The sequence below is a fragment of the Hemiscyllium ocellatum genome, chromosome 20, assembly GCF_020745735.1.
Source record: "Hemiscyllium ocellatum isolate sHemOce1 chromosome 20, sHemOce1.pat.X.cur, whole genome shotgun sequence".
NCBI classification, from domain to species: Eukaryota; Metazoa; Chordata; class Chondrichthyes; order Orectolobiformes; family Hemiscylliidae; genus Hemiscyllium; species Hemiscyllium ocellatum.
In genome coordinates, this window is record NC_083420.1 from 52,049,780 (window position 1) to 52,064,016 (window position 14,237).

The 14,237-nt window shown below is 41.0% G+C and overlaps 1 protein-coding gene across 1 annotated transcript in view; it reads left to right on the plus strand.

Annotated features, from left to right (window-relative positions):
* LOC132825289 (uncharacterized) overlaps window positions 1–14,237 on the plus strand; it is a 292,786-nt gene that overhangs the window by 212,927 nt on the left and 65,622 nt on the right. The window contains exons 117-121 of the mRNA XM_060840393.1: window positions 668–788; window positions 3,396–3,574; window positions 6,928–7,074; window positions 10,137–10,264; window positions 12,158–12,291. Of these exons, the coding sequence (XP_060696376.1) occupies window positions 668–788; window positions 3,396–3,574; window positions 6,928–7,074; window positions 10,137–10,264; window positions 12,158–12,291 (709 nt within the window). The remainder of the gene's footprint in view (window positions 1–667; window positions 789–3,395; window positions 3,575–6,927; window positions 7,075–10,136; window positions 10,265–12,157; window positions 12,292–14,237) is intronic.

Here is a 14,237-nt window from a genome sequence, read left to right on the forward strand (position 1 = left end):
ATTTTATTCGATTAGATTCCCTACAGTGTGAAAACAGGCCCTTCGGCCCAACAAGTCCACACCAATCCTCTGAAGTGTAACCCACCCGGACCCATTCCCCTACCCTATATTCACCTAATCTGCACATCTTTGGATTGTGGGAGAAAACCAGAGCACACGGAAGAAGCCCACACAGACACGGGGAGTACGTGCAAACTCCACACAGACAGTCGTCCAAGGTGGGATTCAAATCCGGTTCCTGACGCTGTGAGGCAGCAGTGCTAACAACTGAGCCAGCACGCCACCCCCAAAGTCAGCTTATTTTCTGATGCACAGGGCCAGGTCTGCACTGATTGAGTCTGAGGGAAGATCAGTGCTTCTAAAGCCTGCGATCACCCCTCCACCCCTGAATGCCTGGGCCCAACTAATTCTCGCCATGTGTGCCCTTTATTCCCAGGACCTGTTTCCTAAACCTCTATCCCAGTCTCTTTTCATGCTGGTGTCCTATGAAATTTCCAACTTCTCAAATTCACTTGTTGGCATATGTTTCTTTTTCAGGTAAATGTAATCAGATTCTGGTTTATCTCAGCAAGAATCCGTACATTTGAATGAACAATTTACTCTGGATAAGAATTCTTTTACTAATCAAGGATTGCATATAATTAACCGTATTCCCTTTTCCCTACAGTTGGTCTTTTCTGAAGCCCTCCCAAGATTTATTCGGAAACTGAAACAGTTTACAAAGCCCAAAGATGTAGTCGGGTTTTTAAAGCGACTCAGACAAAGAAGAAGAATTAGGAGAGCTACAGGTAATTTGATATTACTGTTTGGTATTAGTGACAAGAATGAATAATGTAGTACTACTTTCTTCATGGAGATCTCATCAGTTAAAATGAAGACTTGAAGTTCTTTTGTAAATGTGGTTGGTTTTCATGAATAGATTCTGTATCACTGAATTGACTTAAGTCTCACAAGGATCCCCCATGGAGGGGTTACAACAGATGGAAGCCTCTTGGAACCATTAAGTCCTGAGCAACTCTTTGCAAGAGCTACTCACCCAGACCTGTTTCCCCACCCGTTACCTGTGAAATAACTCCACAGAGTTGCCAACTCACCCTTAATTTACACGTGGATGTCATTGACTCCGATCCAGCTCCCTCAGAGCCAGTTCTCAAAGAGAACACACTCTCTGACACTCCTGTTTATATCTGTCAGCCAGGACTCCCTGATTGGATCAGATTAACAGCCTCAGTCAGGGAGCTCACATTTTGTGTGGTCCAGCTAGCTGACTGTGTTAGAGTCGGTACAACCTTGCGCTGTGCAAATCTTTTTTATCTAGAGTGGAATTATCCTTGAGGTTTTAAATACAGGGAGATTAATGAAAGTAAAAATCCTGAAAGCAGCATTATTGCAAGGGGAATATGTTCAGTTTGAGCATGGTGTCAATTCAGGGTGACTGGTTTGTGCCATGGATCTGCTGATGATTGAACAGGTCAAATCCCAACCTGCAGCTCACTGAGCACATGGCTCAGGGTGCTGGATTTGCTTCCTTCATTGCTATTGTCTCATTGCGGTGTTTGGACTTGAGGCATGACACTGTGCGATGAACCAGTTGTCCTCACTTTGAGCTGGTAAAACAAGACCTGAGAAGACAGGAAAATTTCCACCCTGTGGACACAGTTCAATCCACCTTGGTTAATGTTGCATGAGTTTTCCCTGAATGCTTCTGGAGGTGGAATTGAGAAGGATGTGAATGTTTCCTTGATTATGAGTCAAATCCAGAAAAGCAATAGATGTTGTTAGTGGAATTTCTCTCATGCTGTTGTGCATCACTGATAAAGCCTAGAGCTCACTGCTGCACAAGAGTATGACAACATCTACTGATTTTTCCACAATATTTTCCATGTGCCTAATTTTTCCCCACTCACTCAACCTGTCTACAAATATGGGGAGAAGGTAAGGACTGCAGATGCTGTAGATCAAAGTCAAAAAGTGTGGTGCTGGAAAAGCACAGCCAGTCAGACAGCATCTGAGGAGCAGAGAGTCAACATTTCGAGCATAAGCTCTTCATCCTGTCTTCTACCCATGCTAATATTTTATCGACTACACCATGAACTCTTATTTTCCTGATCTTTCTTTGCCAATAGTGACCTTTTGAGACAGGTGATTGCACAAGTATGGCATGTGCTCAGCATGTTCCAAGGAACCTCCTTCAAAATGTCTATGAGGTGGAATATTTAACTGAGTAGGTCTGTGTTGACATGAGTTTTGTTTATGGCAGCATTCAAGGACAGGGTCAATCTCTTTAATACAGAATTTAAGCGATTGGCATAAAAATCTAGAGCAGCAATTCTGGAGTCATCCACATTAATGACGTTGATGTCTTTGGTGGTCACTTTAGTTTTAGCTCATGGAATCTGAAGTGAAAGTGTGTTCTGTACAAACAGTACAATACTCAATTAGAGGGCAGTTGATGAGATGAATAGCCCCATTAATGAAATAGATTGTAAATAGTGTGGGGTCCATCACACTACCTTGCTTGGCATCAGGCTGTATTTGAAAGCATCTGTTTCAGGTCTTCCACCCAAGATGTTATCTCTAGATGAATGGACTCGAAGGTATCATTTGAACTCAGTGACATGGCTGAGATATCTTCTAATGTCAGCTGAAGTTCAAACTGATTTTATTCCTGTAAAGGACCTTTCTCAACAATACATGAAATGTTAATGAAATTTTACCATTTCCAAAGTATCAAGCAATATATTGACAAATTTATACTTCCAAATACATGCTTCAGGTGCCTAATGTATGTATCAAAAATGGTAGTAATAAAGTCTATTAGTCAGTAAGAAATCCTGGAGGATTTGCTGGCTTTATTACCCCCAGATTCCTCATTCTGCTCCTGACACACAGTCAAGAAATATTGACGAAAGCAATGTATTGGTGGAAACCTTCGCATTAACTGTTTGTAATATGTTGCAAAGAAATTAAAAGTTACCCTTGTGCGTTGTGCATGGACTAAAATAAAATATATTTCTGACGTCTTGTTCATGTTTCTCCCTTTGCCTCTCAGTAGACTTCCAATTCACACTCTTTCCAATTACCACTGCATGGTGTCTGTATCATCTCTGCCCTCATCTTTGTCTCTGACGTGTTATCTTCTTCATATTGAATAAGTCTATCCAAGCCTTGATTTTGTTCCGTTCCATTGTCTTCCAATTCCCAATCTTTGTGTCTCTCACATATTTACAGTAATTGAAAGGACTATTCTCATGCTTTACCATTGAATGGCCTATCCATTGCCACTACACATGAATTTAAATAATAATTTATTGATTCGAAGACTTTGCATGAAAAATAATTTTAATACATTGATAACAAATTGCATTGATGCATCAGGCAAAATTTATTTACAGGATGTACAGTGGGACAGATAACATCGGAAGCCATTAATGAGTTGACCCCAGTAAACTATGATGCTGCCCAGTTGGAAGTCTGTTTGAGTAATACTTTATTAAAGGGTAATGTGGAGGAACTGGGAGCGCTTGACTTTGATTCTGATCAGCTTCAAGTTCTGAAAGCCAAACTCAATCAGGTAATTAACATGATTGATGCTTTGTTCTCCTCATAGAAGCCATAGTATAATATTTTATTATTGCTACTTTAGCCTCAATGGCCTAAGCATTAATCGTACAGAATGAATCTCATTCCCTCCGCCACCGATTTGTGTTCTGCTGGGTTGTTTATTCACATTAAAAGAGCTACACAATGAGCATTTTCCTTGATTTATGACGGAAAGTAATATTTTCCTCTGTTCTGTTCATTTCTACCTTTTGTTAAGATTAGCAAGCGGAAGATCAGTCAGTTTAACTTCAATTTTGGGGAAAGTTCTTGAGGCAATTGGAGTCATAGAGTCATAAAGCAGTACAGCACAGAAACAGACCTTCAACCCAACTCGACCATGCCAACCAGGTTCCTAAATTAATCTAATCCCATTTGCCAGCATTTGGCCCATATCTCTCTAAACTTTTTCTATTCATATACCCAGCCAGATGCCTTCCAATTACTTGTGAAAGACGGGTCGCATGGTGGCTCAGTGGTTAGCACTGCTTCCTCACAGTGCCAGGGACCCAGGTTCAATCCCAACCTTGGGCAACTGTCTGCGTGGAGTTTGCACATTCTCCCCATGTCTGTGTGGATTTCCTCTGACAATCAAAGATGTGCAGGTTAGGTGAATCGGCCATGCCAGGGATGTGTGAGTTAGATATATTCGTCAGAGGTAAATGTAGGGGAATGGGTCTGGATGGGTTGCTCTTTGGAAGGTCGGTGTGGATTTGTTGGGCTGTTGGCCTGTTTCCACACTGAGAGGTTCTATGAAATGCTGAGATCATAAATAATGACAGAAATGCGTGAGACATTTCACTGTTGTTGATGGGTGGCATGGTGACTCAGTGGTTAACACTGCTGTCTCACAGTGACAGAGACCCAGGTTCGATTCCAGCCTCAGGGGACTGTCTGCGTGGAGTTTGCACATTCTGCATGGGTGTCCTCCCGCAGTCCAAAGATGTGCAGGTTAGGTGGATTGGCCATGCTAAAAAATTGTCTTGTGTTCAGGTTAAGTGCATTAATCTAGGGTAAATGTAGAGTAATGGGGTTTGGGTGGGATAGTCTTCAGAGGGTTGGTGTGGACTTGTAGGGCCAAAGGCCTGTTTCCACACTGTAAGGGATTCTGAGAATTAGTAGTCATGTGGAAAATGGTAGGTTGTTTATGAAGAGTCGGTTTGAGTTTTGAAAGACGAAATTGGATTTCACTACCTTTTTGGATTTTTTTCAGAAGTTAGCTGAAAGGGTCAATGAGGGCAATTCTGTTTGCTATGGTGTACATGAACATCAAAAAGGATTAGATACAATGCCACTATAGACATGAGAAAAATTATGGACTAAAGGGATAAGAGCAAACATAGATTCATTACTCTATGGATTTTGTTGGGGCTGCAGGAAGGATTGTCATGGATTCTCCAGCAATCAGTACTGACTCCCTTACTTCTCATGATATGTATTAATGACTTAGGTCTTGGTCCACAGTGGATGATTTCAAAGATTGCAGATGATACAAAAGGTGGGAGCATTGGTAACTAAGAGGTGGATAGTGTAGGACCCAAAAGGGCATCGACAAGTTGTTGGAGTGCATAGCAAAATGTGAGGTGCTGCATTAGGAAAAGGAAAACAAGAGACATTTAAGAGGAACAAGAGCAGAGGGATCTGGTACATGTGCATGTATCATTAAAGGTGGCAGGATAGGTGGAGGTCAATAAAGCATAAAGATTTGTTAATAGGACCATAGAGTACAAGGACAAAGACACTTGTTAACCTCAGCTGGACTACTGTGTGCAGTGCTAAGCACTGCACTCTTGAGAGGTCTCATAGAGTAGATACGGAGAGTCTGCTCCTGTTTAACTCTGTGCTTCTTGTTCTCACTTGAGATCAAAAGTGCACAAATTTGTAAAGTGATTTGCAAAATTACATGAGAACATTCTGGACTGCAGTGCCTGGAAATGTGGCAGAGGCAGGGCCAGTTGGTGTCTTTAAGAGAGTGTTCGATGATTATTTAAATAGTAAAAATGTGCAAAGGTGCAGGGTAAAGGCAGGAAAATGACTGTAAGTTGTGATGCTCATTTGGCAAGTCAGTCAGACACAATGGCCTGAATAGCTGCTTTCTTCTATACTGTGATACTTCTGTGATTCTGAGAGAAACATACAGTAGCACAAGGATTTGTAAGCAGTTTAAACCTTTCAGTTGCAATCATAGTCTGCACAAATATTATGGATTTTCCAATGGTTTCATCCCTACATCAGGCAAAAGAGGCTTGTAACATTTTCTTGCATTAGATAACTTTCCCTGGTTAGGATTTAGTGCTTTCACCATTGTGTCCTGGGTTTGATTCCTGGCCAAGGAATGTGAGTTCATGTTCTTTTAATTTTTCCTTGAAAGTACAGTCACAAGTAGGGTAGTGAAGAAGACGTTTGATATGATTGCCTTTATTGATCAGTGCATTGAATGTAGGGATTGGGAGGTCATGTTGTGGCTGTACAAAACATTGGTTAAGCCATTTTTGGAAAACTGCATTCAGTCCTGATTTCCCTGCCTTCGGAAAGATGTTGTTAAACTTGAAAAAGTTCAGAAAAGGTTACAAAGGTGTTGCCAGGGTTGGAGGGCTTGAGCTGTAGGGAGAGGCTGAATAGGCTGGGGCTGTTTTCCCTGGAGCATTGGGGGCTAAGGGTGACCTGATAGAAGTTTATAAAATCATGAGGGGCCTGGATAGGGTGAATAGCCAAGATCTTTTCCCTGGGGTGGGGGAGTCTAAAATTAGAGGGCATAGCTTTAGGATGAGGGGGAAAGATTTAAAACGGACCTAAGAGGCAACCATGTCATGCAGAGGGTGGTGCGTGTATGGAAAGAGCTGCCAGAGGAAGTGGTGGAGGCTGGTACAATTACAGCCTTTAAAAGGCATCTTGATGGTTATGTGAATAGGAAGGGTTTAAAGGGTTTGCTAAGTGCTCACAAATGGGGCTAGATTAGGTTAGGATATCTGGTCGGCATGGACCGAAGGATCTGTTTCAATGGCTCTATAACAGCAGATGAAGAGTTAATTAGTCCATATCAAGGTAAACTTGAACTCTTTTGCAAAATGTTAAAAAGGCTTACATTTTCTCCTTATTCATTGAAAATGCTGCATTATTGAAGTGGTATCATTTGTCAGAGGCATAACTCATGAATTATAAAGACATGTCTTTTATAAAACAAGATTCAAAGTAATATTCTCAAATATAACAAACTGAAATGGAAATTAGTCACAGACCATAATTGCAACAGGTAGTTAAAATTGTGAGCTTGGAAATAACATCATTAAGTGATTTAATATTATTATTTTGGATTTCCTGAAACAGATTTACCCCAATGGAATACCAGAAAGCCAGATTCAGTTGCTGGGGAACATATCAACAGTGTTTAATGCAACAGAAGTCAGCAGCTGGAATATCACTCGAGTTGAAACACTTGCTGCATTAATGATGCAACAGCTGGAAAACACAACGGTACTGAAACCAGAAGAGTGGACATTTAAAATATTGGTATCTGTAAATAAATGGGAATTTCATTCTGAATAAGATGTGAAAACTAATTTCTTGAAACTCTAGAATGAATTTTTAATTCACTTCAATGCTTTTGGTTCCTTTGATGATTGATTAAACTAGTTAAAGTTTCATGAACATGGGGCAGCATAGTGGCTCAGTGGTTAGCACAGCTGCCTCACAGTGCCAAGGACCTAGGGTCGATTGTGTGGAGTTCATAAACTCCACCGTGTGTCAGCGTGGATTTCCTCTGCTTTTCTCCCACAGTCCAAAGATGTGCAGGTTAGGTTGACTAGCCATGCTAAATTGCTCATACTGTCCAGGGATATGTAGGTCAGGTGGGTTAACCATGGGAAATGTGGAATTATGGGGATAGGGTAAGATGTGAGCATTGGGTTTGGGTGGGATGCTCTTTGGAGGGTCGGTGTGGACTTGATGGGCTGAATGGCCTGCTTCCATACTGGCGGGATTCTATGACTCTATAAAAACAGGGTCGTACATAGAGGCTAGTTTGGATTACTTACTGCTGTGCTCAGTAACCTCTAGTCAGTCAGAGGCAGATGCACTAAGTGCCTTGAGAGCAGAATGCTTGCCTGGACGTTATAAAGAAAGCTTGGACCAGTGTTTATCTATGTTCTTCCTCCCCACCAACTCAATATTAGCTTTTCTGAGTGTTAATCCTCCAATCAACCTAGTGTGCACTGGCCAGAAGCTCATTTGAGCAACTTCTATCTGTGTAAATGAAGTCTGGACATTATGATGGACCAGGCCTATGGCAGGACATCCTCACTGATTGTCCCTGTACTTCACCCAGGAATTAAAATTCCATCTTTGGTCGATTACAGTATATTTTTGAAATACATTTTGGCTCAAGATTGGCAATTAGTGAGGGTGCACTCCGAATAAGGGAGCTCATATACCTCTTCGCACAGGATGTTGTGATAGGTAAACAATTGGAGCACTTTAATGAGCTAGAATAGAAACATTTTACATTTTACATTATTTGACTGGGTGACATTAGATTTTGTGTAGTTTTGTATTAACTCATAAATCCACATGAACAAATGTCAAGCTTTTCATAAAAGTGAAACAGATTAGAAATATTATGCCATTCAGGCATCAACCACCAATTGTGACAACCTTAAGACATCTTTTAAAAAGTAAAGGTTGGAGTTAGTGGCCTGAAGTCAAAGAACTGATTTGAAAGTCAGTTACGGTCAAGTGAGTGAGATTATGAGCTGGAATGTTATTCTTCTATAATTAGACGTAAGTTTGCATCCAATTGGATAGATAACACCTCTCTCTCTGCTCGTTGTATGGATTCTAATGGGAATGCATTGGAGCATTCTACCTTCTTACTGTTATGGCTGAAACTGTCCAAGACAAAGCGACCAACAGTACGGAATAAAACAACAATGACTTAGCGGGTCAAATGCCAAGCATATGCAATGGTATTGCTATTTATAATGAGTTTAGCGTAGGATGTAATTCTAAGGATTATCAAAGCACTAAGACAAAAAAGTAGTAAAATATGCCAATTCAAAACTGTTATCATAGATTCAAGAGCACAAAGAGTCATAGAGTAATATAACTTGGAAACAGGCCTTTTGGTCCAACCAGGGCATGCCGAACATAATCCCAAGCTAAGCTAGTCCCATGTGCCTGGCCCATAATTCTCCAAGCCTTTCCAATTCATGTACTTATCCGAATGTCTTTTAAACGCTGTAATTGTACCCATATCCACCACTTACTCAGGGCATTCATTCCCAGGCGAGCCACCCTCTGTGTGGAAAAATTGCCCCATGTGCCTTTTTTAAAATCTCTCTTTTCACACCCTTAAAAATGTGTCCCCTAGTCTTGAAATCCCCCATCCTAAGGAAAAGACAACTATCATTAACTCTATCTATACCCCTCATTAATTTATAAAGCCACTTCTCATTTGCCTACACTGCAGTGAAAAAAAGGCCCAGCCTAGTCTTTATAAAGTTAAAAATCACACAATACCAGGTATAGTCCAACAGGTTTATGTGGAAGCACTAGCTTTCAGAGCGCTGCTTCTTCATCATGTACAACCTGGTATTGTGTGATTTTTAACTTTGTCCACCCCAGTCCAACACCAACTCTTCCATATCATAGCCTTTATAACTCAAACCTTCCATATCTGGCAACATCCTGCTAAATCTCTTCTGAACCCTCTCCAGCTTAATGATATCCTTATTTAATGGGCTACTAGAACTGGACACAGTACTCTAGAAGAGGCCTCACTAAAGTCCTGTACAACTTCAATGTGACTTCCCAACTCCTATACTCAAAGGACTGAGCAATGAAGGCAAATGTGCCAAACCAATTCACACCCAATCAAAGTAGAACATAATAGCTGTTGAGTGTTACTCAGTTTGGATAGGATCCAGTATGTGAAACATAACAACATGGGATGTGAATTGATACTCAGTGTAATAGAATACAGTTTGCAAACAAGACCCATGCTACAAATTGTTGCAAAGGGAAAGCAACTATTAGAATTGAGGGCTATTGTATACACTTTTCCAATAGGATTGACGAGGAATTGGGATCAGGAAAATCGACGTTTCCTGATAAAGGGCTTTTGCCCAAAACGTCGATTTTCCTGCTCCTTGGATGCTGCCTGACCTGCTGTGCTTTTCCAGCACCACTCTAATCTAGACTCTGGTTTCCAGCATCTGCAGTCCTTGTTTTTACCTTGAGGTGGAATTGGGTGAGGAGTAAATTGCCATAGATTGCTCCCAGATATCCATGAGTAATCAGCTGTAACTCAGCACTAACTGAAATAGGAAATAATGTTATGGTCACCTCTTTTGAAAAAGGAAGTCAAGATTGAGTAACGAACACTGTTAGGAAGTATAGATGCAGTTCTATGGAGGAGATAAAAAGGGTGTTTACAAATCCGAAATTCCAAATTCACGGATTAAGCAAGGAAAGTAAATAAACATGAAAATGAGTTTTATTTGGTACTTGTTACTGAACACTTTTTATGAATTGTTCTTCAGGTTAAAAGCATCATTACAAGATATCTAGAATTGGGTGGAACTCTCAATGAAGTTTCTGTAAAAGCTATTGGTGGGCCAAACCTCTGCACTCTGGATGAAAGCCAGCTGATGAATATTTCAAAATTGACGTGAGTATTTTATCTTTCTCTTCGTAGTTTTCTCACATTCATTAAATATCCCCCTTCTAAATAGAATGAAAATCACTCTTCAAAGTATTACAGCACAATTCCCAACAAATCAAATGATAGCAATAACAGGTGAAAGGGTCAAACATTCTTTTAGTCTGGAAATACATATGCTATCATGAAAGAAAAATATTTTCTTGCTCCTTCGATGTCTTTCTCATCGTCAGTTCATATATGGTTCAGATCACAAATTTAGGACCATAGCATATAGAAGCAGAACTAAGCCATTTCAGCCATCAAGTCTGCTCCATCCTTTGATCATGGCTGATATGTTTCTCAATCCATTCTCTGGCCTTCCTCCCCCCTCCCCGTAACCTTTGATCCCTTTACTAATTAAAAACCAGTCTATCTGTGTCGCAAATACACTCAATATCTTGGCCTCCACCACCCTCTGTGGCAATGGGATCCACAATTAACACCTTCTGGTCGAAGAAATTCCTCCTGATCTCAGTTCTAAAGGGTGGTCACTTCACTCTGAGACTGGGACCTCCCATCCTAGTCTTTCCTACTAGAGGGCACATCTTCTTCATGTTCACTCTATTCAGGCCTCTCGCTATTCTGTAAATTTCAATCAGATCTCCCCCCTCCCACCCCCATCAAGCTTCTAAGCTCAACAGAGTACAGATCCATACTCCGCAACTGCTCCTCGTATGACAAACCATTCATCTTGGGATCATTCTTATAAATTTCCTCTCAACCTACTCCAAGACCAACACATCCTCTCTTAGATATGGGGTGCACACTGCTCAGGATATTTCAAATGCAGTGTGACCGAAGCACAATACGACCTCAGCAATACATCCCTGTTCTTGTATTCTAAACCTCTCAAAACGAATGCCAACAACACATTTGGCTTTCTGACTGTCAACTGAACCTGCATTTCTGAGGTTCCTCATTTTGAAGTCAAATTTATGAATTCCATTGAAATTACCTAGTTTGTTCCATTCCTAAACTGGGAATACACATACTGGGGTGAAACTTAAATGTCTCTGTCAAGAAGGTGATGTGTGTTGTTGTCTTCATAGCCTGCTCCCAAACTGTAGGGATTCTATTTGGCCCATTGAGTCCACACCAATCCTCCAAAGAGCATGCCACCCAGAACCAATCCCCTGCTCTATCCCTGCATCCCCACATATCCTGTGGTTAATCCACCCAGCCCACACATCCCTGGACACAATAGGAAATTTAGTGTGACCAATTCATCTGAGCTGTACATCTTTGAACTGTGGGAGGAAACCGGAGCACATAGACACCAGGAGAACATGCAATCTCCACACAGACAGTCGCCCCAAAGGTGGATCAGGTTCCTGGCGCTGTGAGGCGGCATTGCTAACCACTGAGCCACTGTGCCACCCTTCCTCTGAATGATCTCAATGAACAGAAAATACTGACCTAGTGATTGGGGAGGGGTGCAACATTACACAGGTTTTCCTTGGAGCCGTGGAACCTTAGAGATGGTGAGGATGGAAGACACAGAGGGCCTGGACTTCATGTACATGTTTTATGAAATTAAAGCAGAATTAATGTTGTCCTGACTTTAAGAAAATCAGTTTTAAAACTTATTGTCCTTACTTTTTGAGAAAAGTGTTATAGTCCCTTAAAAGGACCACTCTATATCAAATATAAACTAACAGTGATTGGCTCCAACTATCAACATACAAGAATGTCACTTTGTTGTAGCTGCTGGTCATGTGCAACTATGGGACTTACCAGTATCAATAAGCAGAAGTTTATTGTTTAAATGTCAATGTTCATGGCAGCATGGCAATGATAACAACAATGTCAAATAATTTGTTTCATACATTTCAAACCTAAGATTTTATCCATTTTCCACAGGAATGCTGGAAGTCTGGATATTTCCACTTGCACTCAATCAAAGAAGAACCTACTCTACACTCAAGCAGCATCTGAATTAATATCTCAGCGAAATAACACCATTGCCTACTTCAACCTAATCAAGTCATACCTTGGTAAGACGCTTGATTCTTGACATTAACTATGTCTGTCTTTAAGTCTGAAACAATCAATTAATAATTTTGGCTGGTTAATAAGCTTAATAGAAGTGGTACGTTCATTTCCTCTTGGTTTAAAGTTTGCCATTTCACTGCAGTACTAAGTTACTACTGCATTGTTAGAGGTGTCATCTTTAAGGTGAGATGGTAAACCAATTCACAATCTGCCTGTCCATCCTTCCACAGTCCAAAGATGTGCCGGTTAGGTGGATTGGCCATGCTAAACTACCCATAGTGTCCAGGGGATGTGCAGGTTAAGTGGATTAACCATGGGAAATGCAGGGTAATGGGGATGGGGTAGGGGGATGGGTGTGGATGTCGATGGGATGCTTTTCAGAGGGGTGTGAACTTGATGGAACTAATGGCCTGCTTCCACATTTTAGGGGCTTCTATGATTCTATGTAAAATGTACTGTGGCAAAATTAGAGTGGAGGAGTCTTCGGGTATCTTGGTCAGCATTTATTCTTCAACCAGTTATCACAATACTTTCTGTGAGACCTATCCTCGCAAAACCTTTACTGTTGTTAACTACATAAGAACAATGGCTGCACTTCAAAAATAAGTCATTGACTGTTAGAAGCTTTAGAATATGCTGTGAATATCAAAGGTTCCATACAACTACAAGGTTACCCTTTGGCATATTGGGTTAATGAAAGCACCTTATTTTAAAATATTAATAATTTTAAATCGGTAATATAAATCGGTAATATAAGTTCACAAACACATTTAAAATAAATGAGCTAATGACTGTGTTAAAATTTTATAGACCATATTTTAGCAGGAATGGGTTAGTCCCTAAGTTAAGAATAACACAGGAAATCAAAGAACTATATGATGAGGAAGTGTACTTACAAAATAAACCTATAATCGGTTAAAATATGGGATGTATTTTGTTTCCAAGATGATACAGAGTTGAAAGGTTTGAGGTCTGTTTTACCACCTATAGTCAGGTTTTTAAGTAAGGGGCATATTTCAGGCAAGTAAACATCTTACCTGATAGGGCAAGAGCAAGCCATGATTTTAATTGCTGGGCCTTCTGGATGTAGGTTTGCTCGCTGAGTTGAAATGTTTGTTTGAAAATGAACCTTCCAGCTCAGCGAGCAAACCTACATCCACAACCTTAACCTGAACTACAGATCTTCTCAAAATTCACTGCCAGGCCTTATTTAAATGTTGATGGTTTATTCCCATCATCTAAGTAAGTGGTGAGAGAATTGCACAGAAGGGATGAGGTTGATTACTTACAGTGTGGAAACAGGCCCTTCGGCCCAACAAGTCCACACCGACCCGCCGAAGCGCAATTCACCCATACCCCTACATATACCCCTTACCTAACACTACGGGCAATTTAGCATGGCCAATTCACCTGACCCGCACATCTTTGGACTGTGGGAGGAAACCGGAGCACCCGGAGGAAACCCACGCAGACACGGGGAGAACGTGCAAACTCCACACAGTCAGTCGCCTGAGGCGGGAATTGAACCCAGGTCCCTGGCGCTGTGAGGCAGCAGTGCTAACCACTGTGCCACCGTGCCACCGTGGTTGGTGGAGATACAATGTGATAGAGAGACGGCATGATTTCCAATGTGGGATCAAAAGAAGCAATCCTGCTCCCCTTGCCCCTCCAGAGGGAATTTGAATAATTTGTTTGCAGGATCTCTTCGTTTTGTGAACATGTTTCACCGTGGTCACAAAGCCACAGTGACCTTCCAACTCAACCCAGAGATAATGTCCTATCTGGGTCCTTTTCACATTATAGAACACTGCTTAGAATTAATGCAGGAAGATTCTGCCAAACAATGACAGACATCTAATCTCTACCAGAAGCAATGGTGTTAAAACTGAAAATTTCTTTATTTTCACTGCAAGCAGAGAGAATTACATTTCTTCAATAGAATGAGGTA